Here is a 17,474-nt window from a genome sequence, read left to right as displayed (position 1 = left end):
TACATGATTGTTTGGTAGTGATTTAATGATATAGAAAATGATTTATTCAATAAATTTTTAAGAAGAGCTTTTATACAAAATGTCAAGTTTTTTTCTTCCAAACATGCTCTCTCATTTAAAGAACACACTCTTTCCATTTATGAAAAAACTCTCCCAAATAAAAACATTTCCAAACATGGGAAGGTTTGGTTAGTTTTCCATTAAGTCCGCTATGAATAAAGTTGTCTGTGTGAATTAATCTATCAATATAGATTGAGAATGGTTTTTTCATAAGGACCATGTTTTCTTAATTGGGAGGGCAGGTTTGGAAGAAAAAAAAAACTTGACTTCCTCCACAAAGCTCTCTCCTGAAAACTTACTGGATAAGTCATTTTCTATATCATTAAGTCACTACCAAACAGTCATGTATAATTGACTGAATAAGTTGTGACTCCATTAAACTCATTAAGTTGCTAACAAACATGCCCCTAATCAAATAAAGAATGTGAACTTGAATTATATAAATTTAAAATGTATAAAAATCTAATATGTCTTAATTTCATAGGTATTACACTTCAGAGTAAGAATCGATAGTATTTAAACAAAATTAAACTTTAAAATTATCTTATATTACAAATAATAACTATTTGAGTGTTTACGATCCGAGCATTTTAACAGGCTTAGTAATTCTCGAGTTTGAGTCAATCCCAAACACACAAAAATCCGTTTAACTCAATGAGTCAAACTCACTAACACCAATTATTGACTCGACTTGTTCAAAAGCTCAGTTATATTTTCAATGAGTCTGAGCCTTGCGAACATGCACTTTTTTGAGTCAATCATTTTCATATGTACATACAAACTTGAGTAAATTACGACTTTCATCTATGTGGTTTGTTAATAATTTCTATTTTCATCTTGTGGTTTAGAAATTGCGATTTTTATCCTTATGGTTTGCAATTTATTGTTATTTCGTCCCTGAACTAATTCTTACCTTTAAGTACAAGGGACTAAAATAACAAAGAAATGTAAAACACAGAAACCGAAGAAACAATAAATTGTAAATCATAAGAACGAAAAATAGCATTGAATTATAAACCGTATGGACGAAAACCTCAATTTCTCAACCACAGGGACGAAAATCATAACTTTTAACAAACCACAGAGACGGAAAAAGTAATTTACTCTAAAAACATTTTAAAACTCAAACTCAGATTCGTTAACGAGCAACAAGATCGAACTCAAACATTAAAAAATATTCAAGCTCAAGCTTGACCACAAAACATTTGAGGTCGAACCTGATATTATTTTCACAAAACAAGTCCAAACAACCGGTTATTCTACTCATTAACACCTACACAGATAAAACATTTAGGGGGCGTTTGGTTCAGGTTGGGAAAAAATGAAAATGGGAATGACTTTTCATTCCCCCAGTTTAACATGGAATGAAAATTTGGGCTTCTGAGGGAATGATCTCATTATATTATATAAAACTAAGCAGATTCTTTTACTATCATTCTCATTAATTACTGCTTAATACCTCTAACCAAACACCACCTTAATGTATAAAAAGATTAAAAGCAAAAAGAACTTTTTTTCCATCCAAAGTCCTACTTTTACCTGATGTATGCTATTTGACTTCAAAAGCCCTAAAAAGGACATATAATTCAAGATTTTTTAAGTAGAATTTGATCTTTCTAAGACTACCAACCTCCTATTTATAAAAACATTTTTTTTCTTTTCTGAAATCTAAGAAATCCCGAAAACGATCCAAACAATGTCGTTGATCGAGGGTGACAAGCAAAAAGTCGGTTCTAAGATATACCGGGGGAGGTCATAAAATATCGATCTCTCTCGGATTAAGGGTGGGCTTTTTCCTGGATCCAGAACGGTAGATCTACGGCAATGTATTGCTCTAACTAGATCTGACGTTTCTGGTTCTAGAAAAAGGACTTACCCGATACTATGCTTGAAATAGATATTTCATGTCTTCAACAGTGAGACGAGTTTGAGAGCCACCATTTTCATCGTCTCCGAATGCTGATGCTACCAATTCTCTCTTCTTTTCCTACAAATGACGAGAATTTGCTCAGTAATGAACGAAAAGGTATGATGGAGAATATGAATCTCGAAGCTATAGGAAAAGGGAAAGTGCAAAGTTATTGATATCCAAGTAAATACCAATATGCTAAAGAAAACGACAAAATCCTATACAGCCAAACGAAATAAATCCAGTAAAAGCGTTGTATGTTATCTCTCCGTAAGGCTCTTAAGGGATTAAGCTGAATGACAAAAATGATTATTTTACCCCTCAGTCTAGATCAAAGGCTGGATCAAAATGATTCTTTGATAAATCTGTTGAATGCAAATTCTGAGCCGTTAAAATTATCACTTTTTTTTATTAACCTGGATATCCAGCCCGCTATGCGAGCCGACTAATCCCAGGGCGACCACCTGCTTTGCAGATAGCCCGGAATCACCGCATTTATCACTCTATCAACTATAAACAAAAACAACTTGATCCAACATAATGATACCATTAAGCCAATTAAGCCACAAACAATTCTAATGAGCTTAATGGTCTATAAGCGCTCAGCCATACATGAGTGTTTCTTTATGGCTTAATCGTTAAGCCACTAAGCCAAAATGGCTATATGGAATAAGTCAGGACCCCTCACTTGTCTCCGTTAAGCCACCTCAAACAAATTAATGCCATAAAGGATTCAATCCTCTCTCTTTGCCTCCTTCAAACCCAATCGGTCTCTCATCCCTCATTATCTAACCAAACAACTTAACCCATACAAGGCTTGTGAAAAAAGGTAAACATCCCAATCTAATACAGAAGTAGGGTCTAGGGGCAAGATGTACGCAGACTGTTTCCTCTACCAGAAAGAGTAGACAACAAAATCCTATATGTTGTGAGCAAATCAAAAGAAACATGAACAACCATATGCACAAGTAGATGACAAACATTTATGGATTCGTTCAATAGGGGTACGCCAGTTGAGCGAAACAAGTTTACTCACCGTACTAGAAGAAAGATGGACTGTCGTTGACCCTAAAGCAGGTGGATCTTATATAGACTCTAATACATTTATGATTCTGACTCGAAAAGATAAATCTCAATTGTAAATGGTTAAGGGATTTCCATATATCCATAACTACTGAGCGACGATTAAGCAGTCTAGACTCTAGAAAACATTAAACAAGCTAATCAAATTAAGTAGGATGGTTAGTTAAGCAGATTAGCCATTTTTAATCCCAAATCCATGCATTTACATTTGGCCAAAACCCAAATCAATATCCTTAAGCTTTTTCTAGTTATTGTTTCTAGCCTAGTCAAACTCAATAACCTACCCAAACCCTAAAAGACAATGAAATTAGTCAATTACAAAGGTTTGAATATGAATATAGTATCAATATTTAACACTTAGGTATTAACATAATCTATAAACTTTATTACAAACACAAAAAAGAAGGCAATTTTCTTGCAAATATAATATATACATGTATTAGAAGGGTTGGGTTCTGGTGAGAACAACCCCATTTCGTGAGAACATGAGAAAAAGTAAAGGTATGCTTGTACTATTTGAAGGTTTGTCGCGAGAATTTTGAATATGTCTTTATATTGTGTGAATGTTACAACATAATGTAACCTTTTGTTACACAGTCGAAGGTGATGTGAAAATTACAATTTTCATACAATATAATGTAACACACACAATATAAAGGTATTTCACCACCTTCTCATGGAAGTCAAAATATCTCACATTTTTTTTTGTTAACCATGGGTGTCCGGGGCAGTTTGCACGCACCTCGACTAATCCCTGGGCTTGGAGAACTGCCAGGAAAATCCTAGTGGCCTTGCAAGACTTAAACCAGTGACCTCTAAGAAAAATCCCCAAAATTTCTCGCATAATCCTCACTAGTCACTATATTAGAAATCCGACTTGACTAAAGGGGAAAGACCTGCTCTATATAATAATATGCACCACGTTCTTTTATTCCACTCGGCAACAACTGACAAATCCAACTTGACTAGTTACTGACTTATGGAAGAGCCCAGCCTCCATAACCACATGGGTTCAAACCTCATTCAAGGTGAGGAGGGTGCGTGAGTATTTGCCATATATACAATATAAATATTATATACTTCAAAAAACCAACTGACAAATAAAACCACAAGGGCAGACGATAATACCTGAAGAGCTAAAATGCGATCTTCAACAGTATCTTTAACAGTCAACCGCAAAACTGTAACCGGGCGAGTCTGCCCAATCCGATGAGCTCTGTCAATTGCTTGATCTTCCGTTGTCGGGTTCCACCAGAGATCCAGAAGAATTACATGGCAAGCAGCAACCATGTTTAACCCGAGACTAGCCGCTTTTAAAGACATAATCATAACAGTTACCTACAAAAGCAGACACTCTTAGACTGAACAGGCCGATGGTCAGAAGCAACCAAACCAATCCAAACAAGACCAGTATATCCCACCAGAAGATGGAGTCTGAGAGGGGTGAGATGTATGCAGACCCGACCTACTCTACCCTGGACAATAGAGAGCGGTTGTCGGTTGTTTACTTCAAAACCCCCTACTAGTGCATAGTTTGTAAAAAAATTGCAAAGAAAGAACATATGAAAAAGAATTTGAAAATCAGAAAGACGGTTAAAATTTTGAAAAACGAGTATGAAGATGGTCAAAAGTAACCACTGGACACCGTGCGACGTGCGGAAAAGGGCGCCTGACCAATTAGAAACAAAAATAAATAGGAACATAGTTCCAATAAGAGGAACCCAAGGACCATATTCTTCTCCAATTTGAGTTTTACTCACATCTCGAATAAATTCAAGGACATATTGCTCTTCCAGCCGCCGGACCCTACCTCCGACTGAGTCAATTTCAGGGTGGGCAGGCTGTTAAACAGAAAAGATAACTCACTTTGCTTTTTGTCCATAAGGTATATATAGGTGGTACCATGGGTTATGTTGCTCAAACCAAACAAACATAGTATATCCCACCCGAAGGCGGCGTCTGGGAAGAGAGAGTACGCAAACCTGACCTCCACCCCAGAAAAGAAGAGCGGTTGTTTTCATGAAGACCCTCTACTAGTGCATAGTGTATAAATAAGCGGAAGAAAAGAACACATGAAAAAGAACTTGAAAACCAGAAACCCAGTGTTAAAATTTGAAAAGAGTATGCAGATGGTCAGAAACATTCCACACAAACCTCAGGAAGAGTGTTGAAATCCTTCACTGCTTTATCTCGGGCAACAACAGACATTGTCCCATCAAGTCTCCTGTAACCGATGGAGGAATCTTTAAGACAAACTTCAAGCAAATCCAGCATCCCCGTCCACTGTGAGAACACAATTGCTTTCTCCCTCTTGACTGAATTTCCTTTAGTGTTAGTATCCTTGTCAAAAACACCAGAAATACTGCCCAGAGATTTTTCTGGATTGCCAGCAGAACCACCAATAGAGGAGGAGGAAGTAGTGGCCATTGTTATATCCTGAGGTTTTGAAATAGACCGCAAGAATTCGAGGGCGGCTTTAATTTTGGAGGAATCAAGTGCCTTAGTAGCCTCAATTTTTGGGGACCCAAATGGTCCAATGAACGAAGAAGTTTCCAGAACTCCAGATTCTACTGAACCAGAACCATAAGGGATGTTACCTTGACCAGGCTGGTTAGCTATAGCAACTTCAAGTGTTGATTTAGAAAATACTGAAGATCTACTAATGAGGGATTTGCACTCTGAGGATGGACAGTGACTGTCATCACTTGAAAGATGTTCGAGGATGCATTGATTGCAGAAAACATGCTTACAAGTTGTTACAACAGCATCTTCAGGTGGATCCTGTAGAATTTATGCAAATTTATGTCAAGATACCTCATAAACGTATTCTCAAGATAATGACTCTGCCTAGACTTATATATGAATACACACATATGCACAGAAGAATAATTCTGCATTAAGCATACATACATACATACATACACACATATACATATTATATATAGGGTCCTTTGGTTAAAAGACCTACTGACAGAGTGACGGGTTATTTTAAATCCATGACCTTCCGACAGGTTTGAAAAAGTCATTGCTTACCAGAAGAATGCCACTTCCATACACAAGAATGTCTAGAAACTTGTAAGGTCGTGGATTTAAAAAGCACTTCTCAGGATGTCATTTAGCTAAAATAACCCCACATCATATATATGGCTATATGTATATGTTATTTGGCATAATAGTTCAGAAACAAATACTTCCTGTTGCTACTTCACTAAGACACCATAAAATCAGCCTCAAAAGTGTTAAGTCTACCCTCTGGATCTTTTTTCTTTCAACCATAAGTTTGATTTTCAGATAATAATAGACCAAATTACTTGCACTTGGGCTATTCTTTCCGACTACTTGTAACACACAAGAACTAAGATGACGAAAGAAGCAGATAGTTTTAAGGACCTAAGGGCCTGTTTGTTAGCAGCTTAATGGGACTTGCAGCTTATTCGGTCAACTATACATGACTGTTTGGTAGTGGCTTAATGAGATAGAGAGTAGCTTATTCAGTAAGCTTCTAAGAGGAAGCTTTATGCAGAAAACCAAGTTTTTTTTTCAAACCTGTCCCTCCCAACTAAAACCATGCTCTTTCTATCTATGAAAGAACTCCCACAAACAAAAACTTCCCAATCTATACAGACATAATCCACACAGACAACTTTATCTATGCAGGACTTGAAGGAAAACCAACCAAACAGCCCCTAAAATTAAGAATGAAAAGCATGTGATACAAACTTGTATAGCAGGATTAAGGGATATCACATCAACAAGGAGTTAAACAAGTCAACGAGCGAAAGATACTAAGCAAAAAAAATCATTTTTATAAAAAGAGTGCAAGGAAAGAAATCTTTTGCATACGTCACATATGCCGCAAATTGCTAAAGAAGCTTCCAAGCACTTTAGAAGACCGCATAATTTTTCTTGAGGAAGCTCTTTTGCCTTCTCAACAGACAACCTCCACCCGGTGCTTGAGCTACATCCCCTAACAAGTAAAGGGTGATCACAAGCTTGTCGGAGGCGTAGAAGCATCAACAGTATGTTTATGTAGTTTTGTTTGACGGTGCCAGCAGCAGCATATTCCTGTCAGTGTGCACCAAACGTTAGTGTTAATAGACCAACGAATACATTAAAAAGAATTATATACTATTAGGGTCAGGTTCAGGAGAAAACCGCAACAAAATAAAAAATTGAGGAACACCTTGGTAACCATTCATTTGGACGGTATGCACATGTGCATACAAGTAACTTGTAAGCGAGTTGTCCGGTATGCACATGTGCATAACATGAACACGTGCATAAAAACCAAAAAACAGCTTCACCTACTTGTATGCACATGTGCATACGTCCAGATGAATGGTTACCAGGTTGTTCCTCAATTTTTTTCATTTTTTTTTTGGAGTTTTCCCCTGAACCTCCTCAATACTATTATATTCAAATAACAAATAGGTAGAAAAGGATTTAAAAAAAGTATAATAATGTGTATTTTACATATTTCTGATAATAAGTTAACGTCATCTTTGCAATTTTAGCTTAAAAATTGTGAGACAACGCACACCTGTATGTATGGTATTTTAACCGGCGGAAAGAAGCAAAAGCACAATTTTGAATAATGAGTATGTAATAAGTTAAAACCAGCCAAATGCCCAAGTGCAGTGGACATTTTGCGAAAATTACATCATAAAAGTTGGAAAATGTCAGGTTTACACGATCACAAAGTATCTATCTAGTTTTATATAACCTTTTAAGCCACCAATTATCAACCAAGGACATGGTTCCCATCATGATGTATAATATTATAAGTTAGCAAAAAAAAGATGTTTGGTATAAGCATAAATGATCCATAAACATACTATCTAGTTGCTCAAGCTTCAAACAGAAACATACTGCAAACTGAGCACGGGAATCAGCCTCCAGACTGCGGTAGAAACCACGCTCCTCAGCAGTGAAGTCCACTTTCTTCAGGATAATGGTTTTGGGTGGCAACGAGATTATTGGTTCTCCCTTTAGAAGTGTACCTAAAACAAAATTACACCAAAGTATTATAAGTTAGAGCAAGCAATGCATCAACACTTTGTAATTGACTTGGTAGTACAATACCTGAAGTTGCATCAGATAAGCATATATAGAGAGAGGGAGGTTCAGGGGAAAACCCCCAAAAAATTATGAAAAACTGAGGACACCTTGGTAACCATTCATCTGGACGGTATGCACATGTGCATACAAGTAATTGAAGTTGTTTCTTGGTCTTTATGCACTTGTGCATGTTATGCACATGTGCATACCAGGCAAATACTTACAAGTTACTTGTATGCACATGTGCATACCGTCCAGATGAACGATTACCAGGGTGTTCCTTAGTTTTTCATTTTTTTGTGGTTTTCCCCTAAATCTGACCCTACATATATATATATATATATATATATATATATATATATACATACATATATACATACATACATACATATATACATACATATATACATATATATACATATATATATATATACATATTACTGACCAATAATGTAAAACCAAGAGAAACAACATGTAAGTTAGCGAGGAACTATCACAAATCGACCATCAAAGTTGTACCCAATGTATTGGTCAGAATGACCAATCATAGCGATTTCAGAGTACTCGCTTCAGTGAATGATGCATGCTGATTTATTCAAGATTAATTCCAATACTTTCTCAGTAGCAAAACAGTTAAGATGGTTGACTCTACACACTAACAAAGGAATTTTTACTAATTTCCCAAACTACCCCTTACTGCAGTGCTGAAGACTTCCTAATATGCTAGATTTGTCATTTCAATACTTGGAATTATGTTCACCAAGATGAGTTGCATTGGTAATATAGTAGCGGTAAGAATAGTCATTCAACCAATAAATTTTGCAGGAGAGCTAAAGCTACAATGAAAGTTCACCAAATACAGCATAAACCATTTTCAAGTTATACAGCATAAACCATTTTCAAGTTCCATGATCTCCTGATCATACAAACTAAGATAAAAACAAAATTGCTGCAGATCTTTTTTGCTGACAGAAGTAATGTAGTGCCACAAATAGCCTCTTAACATTCCCCATTTCTGTACCTTTTCTATCTCCAAACCTAGTGTGTTGGGTAAGACTACAAACCTACTTACAACAATCAAGGATTTGCAGTATACTAAAGCTACAGAAAACTAAAACTAAGTGCCATTCTGGCAAGGAAACCCCAGTTAATTGGCAACTATTTGCAAGATGGAAAGAGAGAATCAATCAAAATGGACATAAAGGATAACTACAAACAGAAAGTGTTCTAAGTAAATTAATATTGATTGATTGAAAGCTTATATCACCTTTTGTGCGTCGAAGCATAATAGTCTTCAAGATGACCTGTAACTTTTTATATCCAGCTACCGGATTCCTTTGGATAGGGGCCTTTATTGCTGAGCAGAATGATTTAAATACAGCCAACGGATCGTATCTTAAAAATCTGAAGTAACTATAAAGGTCATCAATAGAGTTCTGAATAGGAGTCCCTGACAAGCACCACCTGCGTTTAGCTCGGAGACCCCAACAAGCTCTAGCTACTTGAGTTTTGTAATTCTTAATGCTCTGAGCCTCATCCAGTATAACCCTAAACCATCTCAGCTTGGCAAGAGGACGATCAATAGATTCAGAGGGTTCATTATCTGTTCCCTTCTTATCCTTTCGGGAACTTTCATCAGAGCTAGGAGGGTATTTCCTTTTCTTGGTGGGAGAGAGCTTTATAGGAAGAACATCACTTCGCTTCTTTGTTTCATCATCATCTTCATCAACAAGTGGCTGCTTTGGAACCTCCATGCTCACAATTGCATATGTAGTGAGGACAACATCATACTTGGCTAGCTCAAATGGATCCTTGGTTCTATTGGCTCCATGATACACTAAAATGGAGAGATTAGCTTCGCTGCTTACTTTACTCTGCAACTCTTCATTCCATTGACGAAGGACGCTAGTCGGGCATACAACAAGGGTCCCTGCAGCTAGACAACTTTTTGTCTGCACAGAAGTGTATGTATGTTCGATAGAACTTGCATTGGTTGCCATCACACAAGACTCAACATCTTGCTTGAATTTATCAAGCAATGTCATGGCATCCTTGTCCTCTTCCTCATCGTCGACCAAATTCAAAGTCTCGGTTTCATTCTCTTTCATTTGGATAGTGCAGACACTAGATGGAGGAGACCTTTCCTTGAGAATAAGAGCAATCGCCGATATTGTTTTACCCAACCCCTGCCAGAGAATGACCATAAAAACCACATAGTAATGAATAAGGGGTCCACATACACTATACATTAAATGAGATTAAATAAACAAAAAAACAAAAGGAATATGGATAAAAACCTGATCATCTGCAAGAATTCCTCCACAGCAGCGTGTGCTTTTCGTCTCTTTCCTCGTCATCCATGACAAAGCAATCCTCTGACAGGGTTAAACTTAAAGTTATTCCAATTCTTCGGAACAAACAATAGTACATGACAAACAAAATACATAGTGTGGTGAAGGAGTATAAGAAACTAATTACCAAGTTTGATCAACAAACAAGACAAGAAATAAATACAGTGCCCAGGATTTCTCAGAATGTGATATGCATGATCTTTCATTGTTGATACCATGACCATGATTCGTCAAGGATGATGTTTTGGAAGGTTCTAAATTAACATGGTCCCAACAATTTTTAGGGGAAAATACAAATATGTGCAACTCTCCCACCCTCCCTTTCTATCTCTCTCTCATCAAACTGAAATCTCTACCTGGCAATGATGGATTGTATCATTTATACAGACCCGAAATCTGTAATTGACGGCTCCCTTCCTCCCCTCTCTCTCTCATCTTAGACCTTAATCCGCAATCTGGTTATATGATACTGTAACATTACTAACCGCTTTGTTAGATTCTCTTATCCAACTTCTACATATGATAGCCACTCCCCGTTCTAGGGCTGAATCCAAACTTTGGCTGGTTATTCTTATCAGTGTTTATTATCGTTTTTCGATTCTTGTATCCAACCTCTATGTCTGCTAGCTTACAGGCAATTTTGCCTCCCTTTGGACTACCAGGAACTCTTATATAATCAGAGGTTTCCCTCTTTTTACTATCGAGGAAATCCTATGGTGCTGCTTCAGTAACATTAGGTTTTGTGCATACGGATATACAGGCAGGTTTCATATGCAAGTAAAAGTTTCCATAAGGGATGAGATACTTTTAGGTTTTAGCCGACTATGGACAGAATTTGTCAACCACAAGCAATCAAAAGAAGGGTTCCTTTTTTTCTGGAGTGTTTTGTCTTCTTGGATAAAAATAGGAAACATCACACCATACAATGTCTTAACCCTAAAACCAAAAGTTCTGCGCACAGCTCCAAACCTGGTGTCTCAAAAGTGGAACTGCCAAACCACCATCTGGTAGAGATTTCTCTGGCTTCGAATGAGGCAAATCCTGCAGCAGAACATGAACCTCATAAGAAAAAAATTCCACAAAATATCCTTCAAACTAAAATGATAATGTTTCACCCTCCAATAGTACAAAAAAAGACATGAGGTTTAGCAATTAATTGGACTCCTGGGAGCATGATAAACTGTTAGTTATGTTATAAGTACCATAAACAGTTGTAGGTCAAACAAAATAAATGGTTCATGACTGAAGATCTTATATGCAATTGTTTTGTAAAAGCGAATTTATATTACATTATCCTAATACTGAGTTTGCAAACTTTTCTGAGAATGAAATTACCTGTTGTCAGGTGTATACAAACAGTCCCTAAAACCGACATGGAATATACTTTTTTTAGGAAAAGAAAGGAGGAAAAACACAAGATTGCAGTGCTTTTCCCCAGCAACACAATATGAGATCAAATCGGGTTTCTAGTCAGTCCATACCTAGAAGCAAATCTTTTCTTTAAAAAAACGACCAGATGTTGAGTATATTACTTTATGAAATATCAAGCACCAACAATTGCATTAATGTGCTGAAGACAAGCTTTACAAACTAACTCTAACCACTAAAAGCATCTAATTTGCAAACTAACTCTAACCACTAAAAGTTTCAAGTAATACAACAAAAAGAATCTACGGTCATATCAGCCTGTTAAATCACGTTCTTCCGGTAAAGAAAACACCTCGCTTACCATTTTCTATGTTGATGATGTCTGCATTAGCCTAATAACTAATCAAGTTTAAGCACATGCAAATAACTACAACCTACAACCTGTATTATTTAAATAGCTTTTGGTAACCAATTTGCGCATTACATTCAGAGCCAAAGCACATGATTATGATTTAATGATTCTAATACTTGCAGAAATAATATACTTTAGCACAATTTATCAACAGGGCGACAAAATGGTAATAAACACAAACAAGGTTGGCATCATTTTGAACAACTAGACTCACCTGCAATGGAGCTTGATGAGCAGATAGTTCATCAGTCACTTTGAACTTTGCATTATTAATTTGCATGTGAGTATGGGGGAAACCAAGTGTAGATGTTTGTGCATTGGTATGTGATTTCCCATCTACTGGAGACTGATTCTTGCATGCAGTACCTGTTGATGGAACAGGTGCATCATGTTTTTCATCCTTCACACAAACCACTTGTGTCTTGTTTGCCATATTACCCATACAAAGCCAATGATATCCACTTGTAGACCCTTTGGCAGGTTGACCCAAAGAACTTTCATCACTCGTTAAACGATTAATAATGCCTCCGGCGCCGACATATGGTCCAATATCAGAGGTCCGATCCACCACAGCTACTCCACCTTCTCTGACAGCTACAGCCTCATAATTCATCGCACTGCTTCTTGATATACTTGGCATTAGATGTTCCTTCGATTCAGTCTCAACATTAAGTAACATGCCATCGTTATAAATTGAGCTTTGGCTCTGCCTTGATGAACCAAAATAAGGTGGTTCATTTGTGTTTGTGATATATGGAAAAATGAACTCATGATTGGGACCATAGTGAATGTTAGAATACCCATTAAAATCCACGGATGGGACTTCCACGTTGTCAGGGGCCTCTAGTGTTTGATAACTGTTTCTAACTGAATCAGCAAGTATGCCATCAGTTATCCCAGATCTATCCATCAGTTGGTGACTACCATTATTAAACCCAAAGGTCTCATTGCTACTAGCTCTCTCAAAATCAGTATCTGTGCCATGGTTGCTAAATGAAAAAATTTCTTGAGTAACTCCATGGTTTGCCAGCCAGGGAGTGACATGTGCAGGAACTGGCATCTGCCAATCACTAACGCTCCCATCAGTATGCATGGGAAACATATCTTGATGAGATTCAAAGCCAGAATAAAATATCTGCCTTTCAGTAACAGATGAACCACTTGACCAGAAAGTCCCAGAAGCTAAAGCTTCTGAGTGATGTGGAGGGGGAAATGCAAGTGAACCTGGAAAAGCAGGCATGTATCGAGTTAGAAACTAGGATTCGTAATCATAAATTCAGACACAGCATTAAATATCATATGCGACAGACAAGTTTGTTTGATAAGCCAAAAGATTACCATCATTGGTTTGGGAGTGCTCATTAACACCAACACCTGAAACTGACTCACTACATTGTGCGCTACTTGATGAAGGATCAGCTGGCCCATACTGCACAATCTAACATTACATAGTAACTATTCAAGGAAACAAATTCCACTCCCACAAGATAACATAAAAAATAATGTTTTTCTTGTAACATTTGTTTGTCTGTCTTTCACCCTCTCATCCATTGGGGTTATTGATACTGCCAAGAAATACATATAATCCAAAAAGAAAGTTGTCGAGGGAGTAACAAGCAAGAATCCATACAGAATTCAATTTTGTTAAGAATGGAGTGGATGCAACTGTGTGAATTATTAAAGAGCATGTTAAAAGATCTCATACTTCCAAAGAACTTTTACTTGGAATCCTTTCATCTATTCTCAGTAGTCAGTAATACTGGCCAAGGAGTATGTGTGATCGGAAGAAACGAAAGTTTTTCCTTTGAAGATCAACAAGCATAAGAACACATACACAATTCAATATCATAAAGGAAGGAAGGAATGTTGTTATATGAAATATTACAAAGCTTATTAAGCAATCCCATAGTGCCACCATTAGGGGAAAGTGTGACGGTTCATGGATGTTTTGTCATAACTAATAGCCGATAGAGAAATTCTCAAGGTACCCTACTTCTCATTAAGGGAAATTTAATCAAAGCAGCTACCACAGAGTCAAACCTGTTAACAATCCTGTCAAAGACCGGGAATGAAAAAAAAAAGAATGACGTTCATAACATTATGCACGGCAATAAAGGAAAAAGTACTGCCTCTTTTTTGGATATCCATTTCCATTACTCTTAACTCTTAAGCAATAAGTATCCACTACTCAGTGTGGCTCCTTCGTTCAGAATCACACCACATAAAGACATTGAAATCACCAATAAGGCCATCATGCAATTAACATTACCCTTCTCTACTAATGGTTGCGCGAATTGGTTATCTGGAAGGCCATCATGCAATTAACATTACCTTTCTCTACTAATGGTTGCGCGTATTGGTTATCTGGTTGTTTCATGGTGAGTTTTATTATTACAAATATTTGTTATTGAGGCATATGTCTGAAACATTGTCATGCAACATATATTAATGCAAGTATTAGATCAAGGTCACCTAATTTGTGGTACAAGTACACATTTGTAGGCATGTGTTGTTATTGGTTGTAGTATTTGTTTCATGAGGTAGTCTCGTTTGGTAGATTATTCTGGTAAGTGTTATGTGAAAGAATTGAATGCGGTACGTTAGATACATCGACATACTTGTATTCATGAACAATCATAAATGTACAGGAAACATTAGGAAACTTTTAAAAAGGTAGGATTCTCATTGTTATCAAGATCATAAGACTAGCATATATGGTTCATCCCAAAAAGGTGATGATACAAAATCAACACAGAATTAAAATCTTGTCTGTTTGGTAGCTGTTTCGTGCATATAACAACTGAACCACAGTATCTTAAAATAATATTTCATTGGAGTTTGACCTTAATCGGTCGAGATCTAGCTAACTAAATTGTATAAATAGATACTTTATCGTATTTTCCGCCTAAACCTATACGTTTTCCCAAATGCTTTACAGGGTTTGCCACCTGAGGGTTTCCGATGGTTGCAAACGCAAGAAGGGGAGAACACTATGGGGTGTGGCTATAGTCCCCTATATGTTAAGACTATTTTGTTGCTTTTTAAAACATTATTTTAGGGAAATGACTCATCTAATAACATTTAGTAGTGGTCAAACTCTAGTCGGATAGTCTTTTACTTTAGAAAAGAGGATCGATTGTCATGCAGAAATTATAACGTCATATCCGGTAAGTGTGTAGCGACAACAGACGCTTTTGGTGACATGCATTTGCATTATGCATAGTGTTAACAGAAGGAACCTAAAAGGAGGTAATCCAAGTGTGTTTAATAACTGAAGTTTGATTGAATAGCCTTAGGATATCGAAGGGGAAGCTAACAGGAAGTGGAAAGATAGGACAATGTGCGACGTGGTTGGAGAAAGTAGACCATTATGGAGGATTACGAATTGATTGCCACAAATATAACTTTAAATATATGTACATAAACTAAGGTCGTTAGACATTTGAAAAGGAATTAAATAAGATAATTAAGTTTTTGGTTTCTTTCTTACCGACTAAGTTGATATTATTTCCAAATTCAAGCCATGTGTTTTAGGCTTTCCCTTTCTTTGGTTCCCCTTGGTTCTAAGAACACATGTCAAGATTATGAGAGTACACGAGTAATTATTCTTAGACCAAGAGCCACATTTTATTCAGCTCTCGGTCTACTTCTCTCTTGACTCCACCTTTTTGCCTTTCTTCTGCATTAAAACCACCAATACCAGAGACCATTGGAGCAAAGAGAACTCAAATACTGTCTATCTACTGCATGGACGGACCCAGCATGGTGCCACCGTATTATTCCTCCGTTGAAAGGTGCAACCGTATTAATTTGTTGTGTGCCACTGTATGTACTTTGAAACTACAATGAGAACAAGTTGTCTTTGATAGAGTTGGTTTGCAAGGCTTTTCTTCCACCCTAGACCCGAGTTCGAGTCTTTTAGTGTCACTTTCTTAGTCAAATGGTGCCACCGTTCGAATTTTTTTCCCTATATTTGTTTCTTATAGTCAAATGGTGCTACCATTTGAAAAAAAAAAATGGGTCCGTCCCTGATCTACTGATATATAATGATACAAACCCTAGTTTTTTCAAACTGATTCAACTGATTCTCATTCATTATACCTGTTTAATGTGCTTTATTCTTCAAAATTGAGATAGCTGCAGTTGGCTATTTGGTCTGTGGATACAGCATGACCTACCTCGAGTCAATTTGATAAATTTCAAGATTCTAACTGCATCAAAGAATAAGCTCTTGGTCTTTCCCATGGTTCATACAGAAAATTGCTTCAGCATTTCAAATTCAATGTATAGCACATTAGTCTAGGAATTTTCAACAGTGACCAATTCAGTGAATATTGAAATGTGTCCATCTGAAAAGTTGTTAGTTAATCTCCCAATTCCTCAAAAATTACCTTTACCAATCTTACCTCATGACCTACATTCCAAATAGACATTCATAAACTTTAAATTTAATTAGATCATCATCAGTCATTACAAACACATACAGCAACTTGTGTACCTTCACATCACCAACAAGCCACAGTGAATACCTAGAGGAACCCCCAATAGAGACTGCAAATTCTAGAACTTCGAAATCAAAATCATGTCTAATTCTCCAACTAAACACATATGGATATACAAATCAGATGATTTCCAGTTGTCTAGTTTACAGAAATGTCACAAATACTTCAATCTTTTTTACAGAATCATACTCCAGTTCACCTCTAATCACTTGAAGATCAAAAGACAACAAAAATATCTCTTAAAAATGTCAGAATTCTTCATGTAATAACACACGCATGCACAAATCAACTACTTTACGACAACATCACACATTCTAACCAAATTTACACGATCAAACTCCAAACAACTTAAAATACAACCAAAAGAACAAATTTTAACTTACCTGCGAATAGTCGCCACGGGATTTCTCCGCAAGCATATTAAACAACGATTCAAAATCAACCGGTTCATCATCATTGGCGGTTACATCAAAACCATCATCATCATCAAACTGCCATTCATAGGAAGGACTACCATTCGCCATGATCATAATCTCCTAATGATTCATACAATGGCAGTACTATCTATTACAATGACGAATTGACGATCACTTGAAAAAAAAAAACCTTCCTTTATCTCCTCAAACAACCCCAAAAAACCTCAATTGTGCCCTAATTTCAATGAATCAATCGAAGATTATAGCAAAGATTTAGAACAAAAAAGGAAATCCAATGGGAGAATCGATGAAGAA

General features: G+C 36.7%; 1 protein-coding gene across 1 annotated transcript; it reads right to left on the bottom strand.

Moving 5' to 3' along the window:
- Positions 1–1,942: 1,942 nt before the first annotated feature.
- LOC112526828 (helicase-like transcription factor CHR28) lies at positions 1,943–17,273 on the bottom strand. The gene is made up of 14 exons (XM_025137249.1): positions 17,127–17,273; positions 13,580–13,670; positions 12,755–13,465; positions 12,456–12,712; positions 11,431–11,502; positions 10,408–10,485; positions 10,172–10,296; positions 9,378–10,087; positions 7,922–8,052; positions 6,896–7,117; positions 5,452–5,833; positions 5,207–5,376; positions 4,181–4,390; positions 1,943–2,047 (listed from the first exon to the last, which is right to left on the bottom strand). The coding sequence occupies exons 1-14, from the start codon at positions 17,271–17,273 to the stop codon at positions 1,943–1,945; spliced, it is 3,411 nt and encodes a 1,136-aa protein (XP_024993017.1).
- Between the last annotated feature and the right edge of the window lie 201 nt (positions 17,274–17,474).

The sequence above is a fragment of the Cynara cardunculus genome (genome assembly GCF_001531365.2).
Source record: "Cynara cardunculus var. scolymus isolate 2C chromosome LG 14, CcrdV1, whole genome shotgun sequence".
Taxonomy (NCBI): domain Eukaryota; kingdom Viridiplantae; phylum Streptophyta; class Magnoliopsida; order Asterales; family Asteraceae; genus Cynara; species Cynara cardunculus.
Note: the sequence above shows the minus strand (reverse complement) of the source record. Positions and strands in the feature narration are given on the sequence as shown.